At 49.8% G+C, this 16285-nt stretch overlaps 2 protein-coding genes across 2 annotated transcripts; both read left to right on the top strand.

Annotated features, from left to right (window-relative positions):
* Window positions 1–4324: 4324 nt before the first annotated feature.
* LOC308610629 (Golgi-associated RAB2B interactor protein 3-like) lies at window positions 4325–4928 on the top strand (the record flags this gene model as incomplete). Its single annotated transcript, XM_081259692.1, has 2 exons — window positions 4325–4855; window positions 4902–4928. 2 exons carry the CDS (start codon window positions 4325–4327, stop codon window positions 4926–4928), a joined length of 558 nt encoding a protein of 185 aa, XP_081115818.1.
* Window positions 4929–11740: 6812 nt separating this feature from the next.
* On the top strand, window positions 11741–12344 carry LOC308610628 (Golgi-associated RAB2B interactor protein 3-like; the record flags this gene model as incomplete). The annotated part of the gene is made up of 2 exons (XM_081259691.1): window positions 11741–12271; window positions 12318–12344. 2 exons carry the CDS (start codon window positions 11741–11743, stop codon window positions 12342–12344), a joined length of 558 nt encoding a protein of 185 aa, XP_081115817.1.
* Window positions 12345–16285: the final 3941 nt, after the last annotated feature.

Here is a 16285-nt window from a genome sequence, read left to right as displayed (position 1 = left end):
GTCGCAGACCCCGTGGTCTCCACCTTGCAGACCGAAGGCTACATGTCTGAACGGGATGGAAGCCAGAAGGGCTTCCACCCCAGGGATGAAGCCTGGAGAGAAAAAAAGAAAAGAAGGACACGTCTTCATCGAGGAAAAGTTCCCATCACCGCAGGACACGTGAAGGTCACCACAGGACAGGAGGGGACAAGACCCAGAAATCATCCTCCCACTGGTCCTCATCTGGCCATGGAAACTCCAAAGTTGACAAAGGACGGGAGGACAGCTCGCAAACTGAGGAACAGCCAGTCCGCCACCAGTTCAGGGACTCTAAGTAAGACATCCAGTAAGATCCTCTCCTTCTTTAGGAGCTTCAGAGTCATTCCTGGTTCAGAAACAAGGCTCACACATGACCATTGAGAGGCAGACAAAGCCCCGGTTGGCTTCCATGTTTAGCACACATTTGCTAAAAGGGGAGAAAAAAACAAGGACATGATAAACACAAAATTCACAATACTGGATTTCTGTAGGGTCAAAACAAGGGAGGGATGGTCTGGGAGGAAAAGCTATTATGCAAAGCGGTATGTCCATGGGAATGTATTATCGTTTCCATTTTATTTTAACATCTCTGACATCAGGATGATTCTTATACTGCTGTCAGCCAAGTGGCAGTCACTGCCTTAGAAATATCTCAACCAATTTGTTTCACTGTTGTTTTCCTTTCAACATATGCACAAGAGATGGATGACAAAGTCTGAAAGATATCTTTCAAGAACTATAACATAAAGAAACTAAGGGACATAAATACTCACTATCCAGGAACACAAGAAAGGTTTAGATATATTGCTAAGGAATAACAGAATAATCCAAAATGCTCTGTACTGATGAACTATGCAAATTATGTATGCATGTGGAAAGCGATTCTAAAAATAAAAAAAATCATAAATGAGATTATGAAATCTCATTTCATACTGAGATTATGCATTTTTAAATGTCCATCATAAAAAAGTCTTTCCAGTTTAAAAAAAAGTTGTAAATAAATTTCATGAGTCCATGAAAATCATTAAATTGTTAACAACACTTGATGACAGTTGGATTAGAGTAACTGTTGATAACAGTTAACAACCGTCGGATTTGAGAAGAATGCCTCTGAGAACCATGTGTGTTTTTTGTTTTGCGGTTTTTTTTTTTTTTGCGGTATGCGGGCCTCTCGCTGCTGTGGCCTCTCCCATTGCGGAGCACAGGCTCCGGACGCACAGGCTCAGCGGCCATGGCTCACGGGCCCAGCGGCTCCACGGCATGTAGGATCTTCCCGGACAGGGACACGAACCCGTGCCCCCTGCATCGGCAGGCGGACTCCCAACCACTGCGCCACCAGGGAAGCCCCATGTGTCTTTGTATGAACCGGGGAGTCATCTGCTAGCCTTGCAATTCTCTGCTCATTCCCTTCTGTGACAACAGGGTCTGCTAGGATGGAAGTTGGGTTTCCAGTAAAACTTAGGGACTTTCTCTGCAGAGCAAATTAAGTGGTAGAGGTGGAGGAGGTGAGAAATAAGATACGGATTCTGGGAGGAGTGGTAGCTTGGGAGGATGAGAGGAAGCCCTTCTCAGTTGCTCTGGTGGGTGGCTGGAAAATCCCATCTTGTGATTTCCGATACACAAAGACCAATAGATTGTGGGGATCAATGTGTCCTGGGAGTTACCTCTTGAAGCAGTGGGTCTTGGTAAGAGGAGAGAAAGAGCCATGTTCTCTAAGACCTGAGAGGGGTTTGGGGGAAGCCTTCCGGAAATGTGAGGAGTTACGGGGTAGAGGAGGGAGATAAAGGGGAACTCTTTCCAAAGCCTTTGACTCAGAGCCCCAGATTTTCACTATGCCAGAGGCTGAATCAGCCTACTTAAAACAGCTTCATCTTAGGATTCTGTACCCTTGGCTTTACCTTTTGTCTTTCTTAGCCTGTATTAGGCATTCTCACTCCCTCACCCCAAAGGACTTCTTTAACGTGAACCTAGTTAGTCCACTATGCAGGGCGTTAGCTGAGCAGACCCACAGTTGACACAATTTACACCTCCAGTGCAGTAGTAAAGTGGAGGTGGGGACTTGCCCACCGCAACGTGCCCTGCCTGGCACTTGCTCTGGATTTCCTTTTCTATCTTGACGGTTCATCAAGAGACACATGCACAGATACCTACGTATTTCAAAGCGACAGGCATCTTCCTCTGGAGGGAGACATCAATTTGGGTATCAAGTCAGTACACCCTATCAGATAAAGGCCAATATTTTGGACAGCAATATTCATCACCGTGGTAGCAATTCTGCAGCTGCAAGTGCAATTAGGCAATGGATGGTTGATTACAAACTAACCAATGTCCCAAACTTCAAGTCTGGCAACACACATACATACTAGAAAGGGTTTTTTTCCCTACAGCAAAATAAGGTCATTCACAGGATTGTTGAAGATGTGCTACGGTGGGAGGCATATTGAAGGCAGTGTCGTGGCTGGCACAGCAAGCGTGATGTGATGCTGGGGAACACAGCAGGGGCCACGCCATGCAAGGCTTTGAGGTCCATTTAAAGGAGTTTGATTTCTGACCTTGGAGTGATGCAAAGCCATGATATGTTTTCAAGAGGGGAGTGGCCTGATCAAATGTGCACTTTGTGGAGGGTACTGTGGTTTCTGTGAAAAGAAGTATTTGGCTGGGGGGGTTGTTAATATGGGACTTTATGTTACTTCCTATTTGGGGCCACAGGATCTATATAATGAGGAGATTGGAGGGTATGCTTTGAAAGACACCGTTCCATTTGAAATATCCACGTGGGGTGCATTTCTTCAACGAAGGACTTGTGGCCCCAGCTGCTGGGGGTGCATCCCACAGAAAGCCTTCAGCTGGCAGTGAGTTTGGAAATTGCCTGGGTTCCTCACCCAAGGTGCACGGCAAGAAATGATTGATGTGGAGTGTGAAGGTCAGGCCGTCGTAGCCCAACACAGACCCTCTCGGAAGGGTCACTCCAGTTCAAGAGCTCAGCTTCGGGCTTCCCTGGTGGCGCAGTGGTTGGGAGTCTGCCTGCCGACACAGGGGACACGGGTTCGTGCCCCGGTCCGGGAGGGCCCCACATGCCGCGGAGCGGCTGGGCCCGTGAGCCATGGCTCCGGAGCCTGTGCTCCGCAACGAGAGAGGCCACAACAGTGAGAGGCCCGCGTACCGCAAAAAAAAAAAAACAAACAAAAAAACAAGCAGGGGTCAAGGAGGGAAGGATTGGGAGTTTGGGATTAGCAGATACAAACTACAGGATGGATAAACAGCAGGGTCCTACTGTAGAGCACAGAGAACTATATTCAGTATCCTGTGATAAACCATAATGGAAAAGAATAGGAAAAAGAATGTATGTATACAAAAAACTGAATCAGAAATTAACCGAAGAAATTAACACAACACAAATTAACACAACATTGTAAATCAACTATACATCAATAAAAAAGAAGAAGGAAAAGAAAATAAATACAATCCAAGTTTGGGTTACCTTTGTGGGGAGGGAGCATGCAGAAGAGGGGCTGGCAGGGTTCTATTTCTTGCTCTGGGTGGCAGCTACAAGGGTGTTCACTTTCTTGTTACTCATTAAGCTATATTTATGCTTTCTGCACTTTCATGAATGTGTGTTATATTTCACAATAAAAAGTTTCTAAAACTGTAAAAAATATAAATATAAATATAAATATAAACAAAAGTTAGCCTCCTTGAAAAGAGAAAATGGGTGAGAAAATTCTCCATATCCTGGAAATGACAGTACCAGTGGGACTCTGACACGTAGCACTCTTTCTAAGTTCCTGCCAGCACTGTGCTATATACGCTGGGGACACAGAGAACAGCAATTCCCATAGGATGCCTGCCCTTAGCAAGTACACAGTCCACTTCCAGGATTTTATCCCCAGGACATCATTCAGCAGAAGCACGAAGATGACCCCTGCAGGGAGATTTGTAACAACAACAAGACTGGAAACCACCCAGATATTTACAAAAGCAGGAGGGTTTTCTCAACCTTTTGAGTAGAAAGACTATCCAGCCTACCCACACCTATACCCTGGCAGGGTCAGCCTGTTCCCTATGGACATGGTGCTTGGTTTAGGGGGAGGCTGGTGAGCCTGCCCCAAGGGGGTGGGGACTTGGAGGCTCAACAAAGGGGTGTGCGATGTGATGGTGACGGGTCACAAAGGACTTGCGGTATAAATATGGTCGGGCCAAGAGACTCTGGCAGAGTCCTGCAGGGAGGTGACGAGTTGCTTTCGTTCCCTCTCTCTCTCCGAGACTCAATTTGTGGCTGGTGGCTCTGTCTTGAACGAAGAGAGCCATGAGCAGTGAGAGTTTACCTCATTACACGGCCAATAGCTACTGTTCAGTGGGGGTGTTGAGGACCTCCATGGGGGTCCTGCAACGACAACTGTACGAGGGAGGAGAGTATGACATTTTCAAGTACGCTCCCATGTTTGAGAGCGACTTTATCCAGGTCAGCAAGAAAGGAGAACTGATTGACCTAGACAACCGCGTCCGAAGGGTGACTGTGGGTGTCGCATCCACCAGCCCCCTCTTCCCACTACCTGACGTCATGCTGCTGGCCCGAACAACGAAAGTCTGTGAAGAGCATGTCAGATGCGCCGGGATCACCAAGGGGAGAGGTTGCAAGCCCGTGAAGACCCTAGAGCTCACCAGGCTGCTTCCCTTGAAGTTTGTCAAGATCTCCATCCACAACCGTGAGAAACAGCAGCTGTGCCTGAATCTTGCTACCGGCCGGACTTTCTATCTGCAGCTGTGCCCCTCTTCCGATGCACAAAAAGACCTCTTTTCCCATTGGGAAAAGCTTGTCTATATCCTGAGACCACCGGTAGACAGTTACAGCAGTACCCCGATGCTCCAAACTGGAGATGCAGCGACTACAGAGGATGCCAAAATCCTAGTGGGAAGCACCCACAGAGACTCAAGAACACGGGGCAGGGTGCTTTGGGAGAGCAGGGCAAAGCTGGTCCTTCATAGCCTTTGGTGCTCTCTGAGACTCACCTGGGAAATACCTTCTATTGTTGAAAAGGGTCAGGGACAAACGAGCTATCACTATGGGATTCACCACACTGGAGAGGTTCCGAGTGCTTCTCCACCTTGTCCCACAGGGCTGAATTTCAGAGAGACCTTAGGTATCATTATCAGCTGCACTGGTCTCCTCACCAGGGCTGTAATCCCTCCTACAGCATCCTGACTGTCTGGTCTCTTCTTGAACACTTACCCCAGCCCAGGTAGTCTCATCAGTTGTGGAACATCATTCACAGTTAGGAAGTCCTTCCTTCATTGTGTCTCCCCGTGACGCCGACATGCTGATTCAAATCAGCCCAACCCGTGGAGTCACCAAAATGCAGAAGGTGTGCATCCCTTGACCCGGGAACCCCACTTCTAGGAGTCTGTCCTGCAGAGAGAGAAGCACAAGGGTATAAAATTAAAGTGTGTATCATGGAGAACTGTATCAGTGCTTTCCCTGACCCTGGGACTGTTCAAGTAAAATGGAGTGGCCGTTTGAGAGCGGTGCAGTAGATGGGATCTAGCATCCAATGGGAGCTTAGACTGGGTGATCTCAAAGGTTATTCTAAGTATAAGCCCTTGAGTTGCTCAGCTCCAGGATGAGAGAGGAGCAGACAGTTCAGATCTCACTTTCTGTCATCTCTAACTTACCTGATTCTCCTCCCCTTGGCTCAGACCACAGAGCTCCACAGAGAAAGGGATCAGGATGAGGCTGGGCTTCACAAGCTTCGTGACGTGACTGGAGCCACAAAAAGTGCCGAAGGATCAGCAGGAGGAATGACCATGGGCCTGGCGGGAGCCACCATCAAGGATCCAGGAGAAAGCGGATCCGGCGAGGCCACTGCAGGTATCCCCGATGGATCAACTGCAGGCGTGAAAAGCGCCGAAGGATCAGCGGCAGGGTTGCCCATGGGCCTGGCGGGAGCCATTATCCAGGATCCAGGAGAAAGCAGATCCGGCGAGGCCATTGCAGGTACCCACCATGGATCTACTACCGCCGTGAAAAGCGACGAAGGAACAGTGGCAGGAATGGCCATGGGCCTGGCTGGAGCCACGATCAAGGAGCCACCATCAAGGATCCTGGAGAAAGCGGATCCGGCGAGGCCATTGCAGGTGCCACCACACATCAAGTGCAGCCGTGAAAAGCTCCGAAGAATCAGCGGCAGGGATGACCACGGACCTGGCGGGAGCCACGGTCAAGGATCCAGGAAAAAGCGGATCCGGCGAGGCCACTGCAGGTGCCCCCCTTGGATCAACTGCAGCCGTGAAAAGTGCCGATGGATCAGCGGCAGGGATGACCACGGACCTGGCTGTAGCCACCATCAAGGATCCAAGAGAAAGCGGATTCAGCGAGGCCATTGCAGGTGCCCCCCATGGATCAACTGCAGCCGTGAAAAGCACAGAAGGATCACCGGCAGGGATGACCACGGGCCTGGCGGGAACCACCATCAAAGATTCAGGAGAAAGCGGTTCCGGCGAGGCCATTGCAGGTGCCCAGCCATGGATCAACTGCAGCCGTGAAAAGCGCCGAAGGATCAGCGACAGGGATATCCATCGGCTGGCGGGAGGCACCATCACGGATACAGGAGAAAGCGGTTCCGGCGAGGCCATTGCAGGTGCCCCCCATGTCTCAACTGCAGCCGTGAAAACCGCCGAAGGATCAGCGGCAGGGATGACCACCGGTCTGGCGGGAGCCACCATCAAGGATCCAGGAGAAAGCGGATCCGGTGAGGCCACTGCAGGTGCCCCCCCATGGATCAACTGCAGCCGTGAAATGCATCGAAGGATCAGCGGCAGGGATGTCCATGGGCCTGGCGGGAGCCATTATCAAGGATCCAGGAGAAAGCGGATCCGGCGAGGCCATTGCAGGTGCCCCCCATGGATCAAATGCAGCCGTGAAAAGCGCCGAAGGATCAGCGGCAGGAATGGCCATGGGCCTGGCTGGAGCCACCATCAAGGATCCAGGAGAAAGCGGATCTGGCGAGGCCATTGCAGGTGCCCCCCATGGATCAACTGCAGCCGTGAAAAGCGCCGAAGGATCAGCGGCAGGGTTGACCATGGGCCTGGCGGGAGCCACCATCAAGGATCCAGGAGAAAGCGGATCTGGCGAGGCCATTGCAGGTGCCCCCCATGGATCAACTGCAGCCGTGAAAAGCGCCGAAGGAGCAGCGGCAGGGTTGACCATGGGCCTGGCGGGAGCCACCATCAAGGATCCAGGAGAAAGCGGATCCGGCGAGGACACTGCAGGTGCTGCCAGCTTATCCTTGCAGGACACGAACCTGGTCTTGGCCGATGATGCCAGCACATCCTCGACGGGGGCAGATGGTCCAGAGAGCAGCATGAGCATGGTGTTGCCAGTTGCAGTCACAACCAGCAAGCCTGCTGCTGGAAGAGCTGAAGGGAAGGTCGCAGACCCCGTGGTCTCCACCTTGCAGACCGAAGGCTACATGTCTGAACGGGATGGAAGCCAGAAGGGCTTCCACCCCAGGGATGAAGCCTGGAGAGAAAAAAAGAAAAGAAGGACACGTCTTCATCGAGGAAAAGTTCCCATCACCGCAGGACACGTGAAGGTCACCACAGGACAGGAGGGGACAAGACCCAGAAATCATCCTCCCACTGGTCCTCATCTGGCCATGGAAACTCCAAAGTTGACAAAGGACGGGAGGACAGCTCGCAAACTGAGGAACAGCCAGTCCGCCACCAGTTCAGGGACTCTAAGTAAGACATCCAGTAAGATCCTCTCCTTCTTTAGGAGCTTCAGAGTCATTCCTGGTTCAGAAACAAGGCTCACACATGACCATTGAGAGGCAGACAAAGCCCCGGTTGGCTTCCATGTTTAGCACACATTTGCTAAAAGGGGAGAAAAAAACAAGGACATGATAAACACAAAATTCACAATACTGGATTTCTGTAGGGTCAAAACAAGGGAGGGATGGTCTGGGAGGAAAAGCTATTATGCAAAGCGGTATGTCCATGGGAATGTATTATCGTTTCCATTTTATTTTAACGTCTCTGACATCAGGATGATTCTTATACTGCTGTCAGCCAAGTGGCAGTCACTGCCTTAGAAATATCTCAACCAATTTGTTTCACTGTTGTTTTCCTTTCAATATATGCACAAGAGATGGATGACAAAGTCTGAAAGATATCTTTCAAGAACTATAACATAAAGAAACTAAGGGACATAAATACTCACTATCCAGGAACACAAGAAAGGTTTAGATATATTGCTAAGGAATAACAGAATAATCCAAAATGCTCTGTACTGATGAACTATGCAAATTATGTATGCATGTGGAAAGCGATTCTAAAAATAAAAAAAATCATAAATGAGATTATGAAATCTCATTTCATACTGAGATTATGCATTTTTAAATGTCCATCATAAAAAAGTCTTTCCAGTTTAAAAAAAAGTTGTAAATAAATGTCATGAGTCCATGAAAATCATTAAATTGTTAACAACACTTGATAACAGTTGGATTAGAGTAACTGTTGATAACAGTTAACAACCGTCGGATTTGAGAAGAATGCCTCTGAGAACCATGTGTGTTTTTTGTTTTGCGGTTTGTTTTTTTTTTGCGGTATGCGGGCCTCTCGCTGCTGTGGCCTCTCCCATTGCGGAGCACAGGCTCCGGACGCACAGGCTCAGCGGCATGTAGGATCTTCCCGGACAGGGACACGAACCCGTGCCCCCTGCATCGGCAGGCGGACTCCCAACCACTGCGCCACCAGGGAAGCCCCATGTGTCTTTGTATGAACCGGGGAGTCATCTGCTAGCCTTGCAATTCTCTGCTCATTCCCTTCTGTGACAACAGGGTCTACTAGGATGGAAGTTGGGTTTCCAGTAAAACTTAGGGACTTTCTCTGCAGAGCAAATTAAGTGGTAGAGGTGGAGGAGGTGAGAAATAAGATACGGATTCTGGGAGGAGTGGTAGCTTGGGAGGATGAGAGGAAGCCCTTCTCAGTTGCTCTGGTGGGTTCCTGGAAAATCCCATCTTGTGATTTCCGATACACAAAGACCAATAGATTGTGGGGATCAATGTGTCCTGGGAGTTACCTCTTGAAGCAGTGGGTCTTGGTAAGAGGAGAGAAAGAGCCATGTTCTCTAAGACCTGAGAGGGGTTTGGGGGAAGCCTTCCGGAAATGTGAGGAGTTACGGGGTAGAGGAGGGAGATAAAGGGGAACTTTTTCCAAAGCCTTTGACTCAGAGCCCCAGATTTTCACTATGCCAGAGGCTGAATCAGCCTACTTAAAACAGCTTCATCTTAGTATTCTGTACCCTTGGCTTTACCTTTTGTCTTTCTTAGCCTGTATTAGGCATTCTCACTCCCTCACCCCAAAGGACTTCTTTAACGTGAACCTAGTTAGTCCACTATGCAGGGCGTTAGCTGAGCAGACCCACAGTTGACACAATTTACACCTCCAGTGCAGTAGTAAAGTGGAGGTGGGGACTTGCCCACCGCAACGTGCCCTGCCTGGCACTTGCTCTGGATTTCCTTTTCTATCTTGACGGTTCATCAAGAGACACATGCACAGATACCTACGTATTTCAAAGCGACAGGCATCTTCCTCTGGAGGGAGACATCAATTTGGGTATCAAGTCAGTACACCCTATCAGATAAAGGCCAATATTTTGGACAGCAATATTCATCACCGTGGTAGCAATTCTGCAGCTGCAAGTGCAATTAGGCAATGGATGGTTGATTACAAACTAACCAATGTCCCAAACTTCAAGTCTGGCAACACACATACATACTAGAAAGGGTTTTTTTCCCTACAGCAAAATAAGGTCATTCACAGGATTGTTGAAGATGTGCTACGGTGGGAGGCATATTGAAGGCAGTGTCGTGGCTGGCACAGCAAGCGTGATGTGATGCTGGGGAACACAGCAGGGGCCACGCCATGCAAGGCTTTGAGGTCCATTTAAAGGAGTTTGATTTCTGACCTTGGAGTGATGCAAAGCCATGATATGTTTTCAAGAGGGGAGTGGCCTGATCAAATGTGCACTTTGTGGAGGGTACTGTGGTTTCTGTGAAAAGAAGTATTTGGCTGGGGGGGTTGTTAATATGGGACTTTATGTTACTTCCTATTTGGGGCCACAGGATCTATATAATGAGGAGATTGGAGGGTATGCTTTGAAAGACACCGTTCCATTTGAAATATCCACGTGGGGTGCATTTCTTCAACGAAGGACTTGTGGCCCCAGCTGCTGGGGGTGCATCCCACAGAAAGCCTTCAGCTGGCAGTGAGTTTGGAAATTGCCTGGGTTCCTCACCCGAGGTGCACGGCAAGAAATGATTGATGTGGAGTGTGAAGGTCAGGCCGTCGTAGCCCAACACAGACCCTCTCGGAAGGGTCACTCCAGTTCAAGAGCTCAGCTTCGGGCTTCCCTGGTGGCGCAGTGGTTGGGAGTCTGCCTGCCGACACAGGGGACACGGGTTCGTGCCCCGGTCCGGGAGGGCCCCACATGCCGCGGAGCGGCTGGGCCCGTGAGCCATGGCTCCGGAGCCTGTGCTCCGCAACGAGAGAGGCCACAACAGTGAGAGGCCCGCGTACCGCAAAAAAAAAAAAAAAAACAAACAAAAAAACAAGCAGGGGTCAAGGAGGGAAGGATTGGGAGTTTGGGATTAGCAGATACAAACTACAGGATGGATAAACAGCAGGGTCCTACTGTAGAGCACAGAGAACTATATTCAGTATCCTGTGATAAACCATAATGGAAAAGAATAGGAAAAAGAATGTATGTATACAAAAAACTGAATCAGAAATTAACCGAAGAAATTAACACAACACAAATTAACACAACATTGTAAATCAACTATACATCAATAAAAAAGAAGAAGGAAAAGAAAATAAATACAATCCAAGTTTGGGTTACCTTTGTGGGGAGGGAGCATGCAGAAGAGGGGCTGGCAGGGTTCTATTTCTTGCTCTGGGTGGCAGCTACAAGGGTGTTCACTTTCTTGTTACTCATTAAGCTATATTTATGCTTTCTGCACTTTCATGAATGTGTGTTATATTTCACAATAAAAAGTTTCTAAAACTGTAAAAAATATAAATATAAATATAAATATAAACAAAAGTTAGCCTCCTTGAAAAGAGAAAATGGGTGAGAAAATTCTCCATATCCTGGAAATGACAGTACCAGTGGGACTCTGACACGTAGCACTCTTTCTAAGTTCCTGCCAGCACTGTGCTATATACGCTGGGGACACAGAGAACAGCAATTCCCATAGGATGCCTGCCCTTAGCAAGTACACAGTCCACTTCCAGGATTTTATCCCCAGGACATCATTCAGCAGAAGCACGAAGATGACCCCTGCAGGGAGATTTGTAACAACAACAAGACTGGAAACCACCCAGATATTTACAAAAGCAGGAGGGTTTTCTCAACCTTTTGAGTAGAAAGACTATCCAGCCTACCCACACCTATACCCTGGCAGGGTCAGCCTGTTCCCTATGGACATGGTGGTTGGTTTAGGGGGAGGCTGGTGAGCCTGCCCCAAGGGGGTGGGGACTTGGAGGCTCAACAAAGGGGTGTGCGATGTGATGGTGACGGGTCACAAAGGACTTGCGGTATAAATATGGTCGGGCCAAGAGACTCTGGCAGAGTCCTGCAGGGAGGTGACGAGTTGCTTTCGTTCCCTCTCTCTCTCCGAGACTCAATTTGTGGCTGGTGGCTCTGTCTTGAACGAAGAGAGCCATGAGCAGTGAGAGTTTACCTCATTACACGGCCAATAGCTACTGTTCAGTGGGGGTGTTGAGGACCTCCATGGGGGTCCTGCAACGACAACTGTACGAGGGAGGAGAGTATGACATTTTCAAGTACGCTCCCATGTTTGAGAGCGACTTTATCCAGGTCAGCAAGAAAGGAGAACTGATTGACCTAGACAACCGCGTCCGAAGGGTGACTGTGGGTGTCGCATCCACCAGCCCCCTCTTCCCACTACCTGACGTCATGCTGCTGGCCCGAACAACGAAAGTCTGTGAAGAGCATGTCAGATGCGCCGGGATCACCAAGGGGAGAGGTTGCAAGCCCGTGAAGACCCTAGAGCTCACCAGGCTGCTTCCCTTGAAGTTTGTCAAGATCTCCATCCACAACCGTGAGAAACAGCAGCTGTGCCTGAATCTTGCTACCGGCCGGACTTTCTATCTGCAGCTGTGCCCCTCTTCCGATGCACAAAAAGACCTCTTTTCCCATTGGGAAAAGCTTGTCTATATCCTGAGACCACCGGTAGACAGTTACAGCAGTACCCCGATGCTCCAAACTGGAGATGCAGCGACTACAGAGGATGCCAAAATCCTAGTGGGAAGCACCCACAGAGACTCAAGAACACGGGGCAGGGTGCTTTGGGAGAGCAGGGCAAAGCTGGTCCTTCATAGCCTTTGGTGCTCTCTGAGACTCACCTGGGAAATACCTTCTATTGTTGAAAAGGGTCAGGGACAAACGAGCTATCACTATGGGATTCACCACACTGGAGAGGTTCCGAGTGCTTCTCCACCTTGTCCCACAGGGCTGAATTTCAGAGAGACCTTAGGTATCATTATCAGCTGCACTGGTCTCCTCACCAGGGCTGTAATCCCTCCTACAGCATCCTGACTGTCTGGTCTCTTCTTGAACACTTACCCCAGCCCAGGTAGTCTCATCAGTTGTGGAACATCATTCACAGTTAGGAAGTCCTTCCTTCATTGTGTCTCCCCGTGACGCCGACATGCTGATTCAAATCAGCCCAACCCGTGGAGTCACCAAAATGCAGAAGGTGTGCATCCCTTGACCCGGGAACCCCACTTCTAGGAGTCTGTCCTGCAGAGAGAGAAGCACAAGGGTATAAAATTAAAGTGTGTATCATGGAGAACTGTATCAGTGCTTTCCCTGACCCTGGGACTGTTCAAGTAAAATGGAGTGGCCGTTTGAGAGCGGTGCAGTAGATGGGATCTAGCATCCAATGGGAGCTTAGACTGGGTGATCTCAAAGGTTATTCTAAGTATAAGCCCTTGAGTTGCTCAGCTCCAGGATGAGAGAGGAGCAGACAGTTCAGATCTCACTTTCTGTCATCTCTAACTTACCTGATTCTCCTCCCCTTGGCTCAGACCACAGAGCTCCACAGAGAAAGGGATCAGGATGAGGCTGGGCTTCACAAGCTTCGTGACGTGACTGGAGCCACAAAAAGTGCCGAAGGATCAGCAGGAGGAATGACCATGGGCCTGGCGGGAGCCACCATCAAGGATCCAGGAGAAAGCGGATCCGGCGAGGCCACTGCAGGTATCCCCGATGGATCAACTGCAGGCGTGAAAAGCGCCGAAGGATCAGCGGCAGGAATGGCCATGGGCCTGGCTGGAGCCACGATCAAGGAGCCACCATCAAGGATCCTGGAGAAAGCAGATCCGGCGAGGCCATTGCAGGTGCCACCATAGATCAAGTGCAGCCGTGAAAAGCTCCGAAGAATCAGCGGCAGGGATGACCACGGACCTGGCGGGAGCCACGGTCAAGGATCCAGGAAAAAGCGGATCCGGCGAGGCCACTGCAGGTGCCCCCCTTGGATCAACTGCAGCCGTGAAAAGCGCCGATGGATCAGCGGCAGGGATGACCACGGACCTGGCTGTAGCCACCATCAAGGATCCAAGAGAAAGCGGATTCAGCGAGGCCATTGCAGGTGCCCCCCATGTCTCAACTGCAGCCGTGAAAACCGCCGAAGGATCAGCGGCAGGGATGACCACCGGTCTGGCGGGAGCCACCATCAAGGATCCAGGAGAAAGCGGATCCGGTGAGGCCACTGCAGGTGCCCCCCCATGGATCAACTGCAGCCGTGAAATGCATCGAAGGATCAGCGGCAGGGATGTCCATGGGCCTGGCGGGAGCCATTATCAAGGATCCAGGAGAAAGCGGATCCGGCGAGGCCATTGCAGGTGCCCCCCATGGATCAAATGCAGCCGTGAAAAGCGCCGAAGGATCAGCGGCAGGAATGGCCATGGGCCTGGCTGGAGCCACCATCAAGGATCCAGGAGAAAGCGGATCTGGCGAGGCCATTGCAGGTGCCCCCCATGGATCAACTGCAGCCGTGAAAAGCGCCGAAGGATCAGCGGCAGGGTTGACCATGGGCCTGGCGGGAGCCACCATCAAGGATCCAGGAGAAAGCGGATCTGGCGAGGCCATTGCAGGTGCCCCCCATGGATCAACTGCAGCCGTGAAAAGCGCCGAAGGAGCAGCGGCAGGGTTGACCATGGGCCTGGCGGGAGCCACCATCAAGGATCCAGGAGAAAGCGGATCCGGCGAGGACACTGCAGGTGCTGCCAGCTTATCCTTGCAGGACACGAACCTGGTCTTGGCCGATGATGCCAGCACATCCTCGACGGGGGCAGATGGTCCAGAGAGCAGCATGAGCATGGTGTTGCCAGTTGCAGTCACAACCAGCAAGCCTGCTGCTGGAAGAGCTGAAGGGAAGGTCGCAGACCCCGTGGTCTCCACCTTGCAGACCGAAGGCTACATGTCTGAACGGGATGGAAGCCAGAAGGGCTTCCACCCCAGGGATGAAGCCTGGAGAGAAAAAAAGAAAAGAAGGACACGTCTTCATCGAGGAAAAGTTCCCATCACCGCAGGACACGTGAAGGTCACCACAGGACAGGAGGGGACAAGACCCAGAAATCATCCTCCCACTGGTCCTCATCTGGCCATGGAAACTCCAAAGTTGACAAAGGACGGGAGGACAGCTCGCAAACTGAGGAACAGCCAGTCCGCCACCAGTTCAGGGACTCTAAGTAAGACATCCAGTAAGATCCTCTCCTTCTTTAGGAGCTTCAGAGTCATTCCTGGTTCAGAAACAAGGCTCACACATGACCATTGAGAGGCAGACAAAGCCCCGGTTGGCTTCCATGTTTAGCACACATTTGCTAAAAGGGGAGAAAAAAACAAGGACATGATAAACACAAAATTCACAATACTGGATTTCTGTAGGGTCAAAACAAGGGAGGGATGGTCTGGGAGGAAAAGCTATTATGCAAAGCGGTATGTCCATGGGAATGTATTATCGTTTCCATTTTATTTTAACGTCTCTGACATCAGGATGATTCTTATACTGCTGTCAGCCAAGTGGCAGTCACTGCCTTAGAAATATCTCAACCAATTTGTTTCACTGTTGTTTTCCTTTCAATATATGCACAAGAGATGGATGACAAAGTCTGAAAGATATCTTTCAAGAACTATAACATAAAGAAACTAAGGGACATAAATACTCACTATCCAGGAACACAAGAAAGGTTTAGATATATTGCTAAGGAATAACAGAATAATCCAAAATGCTCTGTACTGATGAACTATGCAAATTATGTATGCATGTGGAAAGCGATTCTAAAAATAAAAAAAATCATAAATGAGATTATGAAATCTCATTTCATACTGAGATTATGCATTTTTAAATGTCCATCATAAAAAAGTCTTTCCAGTTTAAAAAAAAGTTGTAAATAAATTTCATGAGTCCATGAAAATCATTAAATTGTTAACAACACTTGATGACAGTTGGATTAGAGTAACTGTTGATAACAGTTAACAACCGTCGGATTTGAGAAGAATGCCTCTGAGAACCATGTGTGTTTTTTGTTTTGCGGTTTTTTTTTTTTTTGCGGTATGCGGGCCTCTCGCTGCTGTGGCCTCTCCCATTGCGGAGCACAGGCTCCGGACGCACAGGCTCAGCGGCCATGGCTCACGGGCCCAGCGGCTCCACGGCATGTAGGATCTTCCCGGACAGGGACACGAACCCGTGCCCCCTGCATCGGCAGGCGGACTCCCAACCACTGCGCCACCAGGGAAGCCCCATGTGTCTTTGTATGAACCGGGGAGTCATCTGCTAGCCTTGCAATTCTCTGCTCATTCCCTTCTGTGACAACAGGGTCTACTAGGATGGAAGTTGGGTTTCCAGTAAAACTTAGGGACTTTCTCTGCAGAGCAAATTAAGTGGTAGAGGTGGAGGAGGTGAGAAATAAGATACGGATTCTGGGAGGAGTGGTAGCTTGGGAGGATGAGAGGAAGCCCTTCTCAGTTGCTCTGGTGGGTGGCTGGAAAATCCCATCTTGTGATTTCCGATACACAAAGACCAATAGATTGTGGGGATCAATGTGTCCTGGGAGTTACCTCTTGAAGCAGTGGGTCTTGGTAAGAGGAGAGAAAGAGCCATGTTCTCTAAGACCTGAGAGGGGTTTGGGGGAAGCCTTCCGGAAATGTGAGGAGTTATGGGGTAGAGGAGGGAGATAAAGG

This window comes from Mesoplodon bidens, assembly GCF_964165515.1.
Source record: "Mesoplodon bidens genome assembly, contig: HAP1_SCAFFOLD_562, whole genome shotgun sequence".
Classification (NCBI taxonomy): domain Eukaryota; kingdom Metazoa; phylum Chordata; class Mammalia; order Artiodactyla; family Ziphiidae; genus Mesoplodon; species Mesoplodon bidens.
Note: the sequence above shows the minus strand (reverse complement) of the source record. Positions and strands in the feature narration are given on the sequence as shown.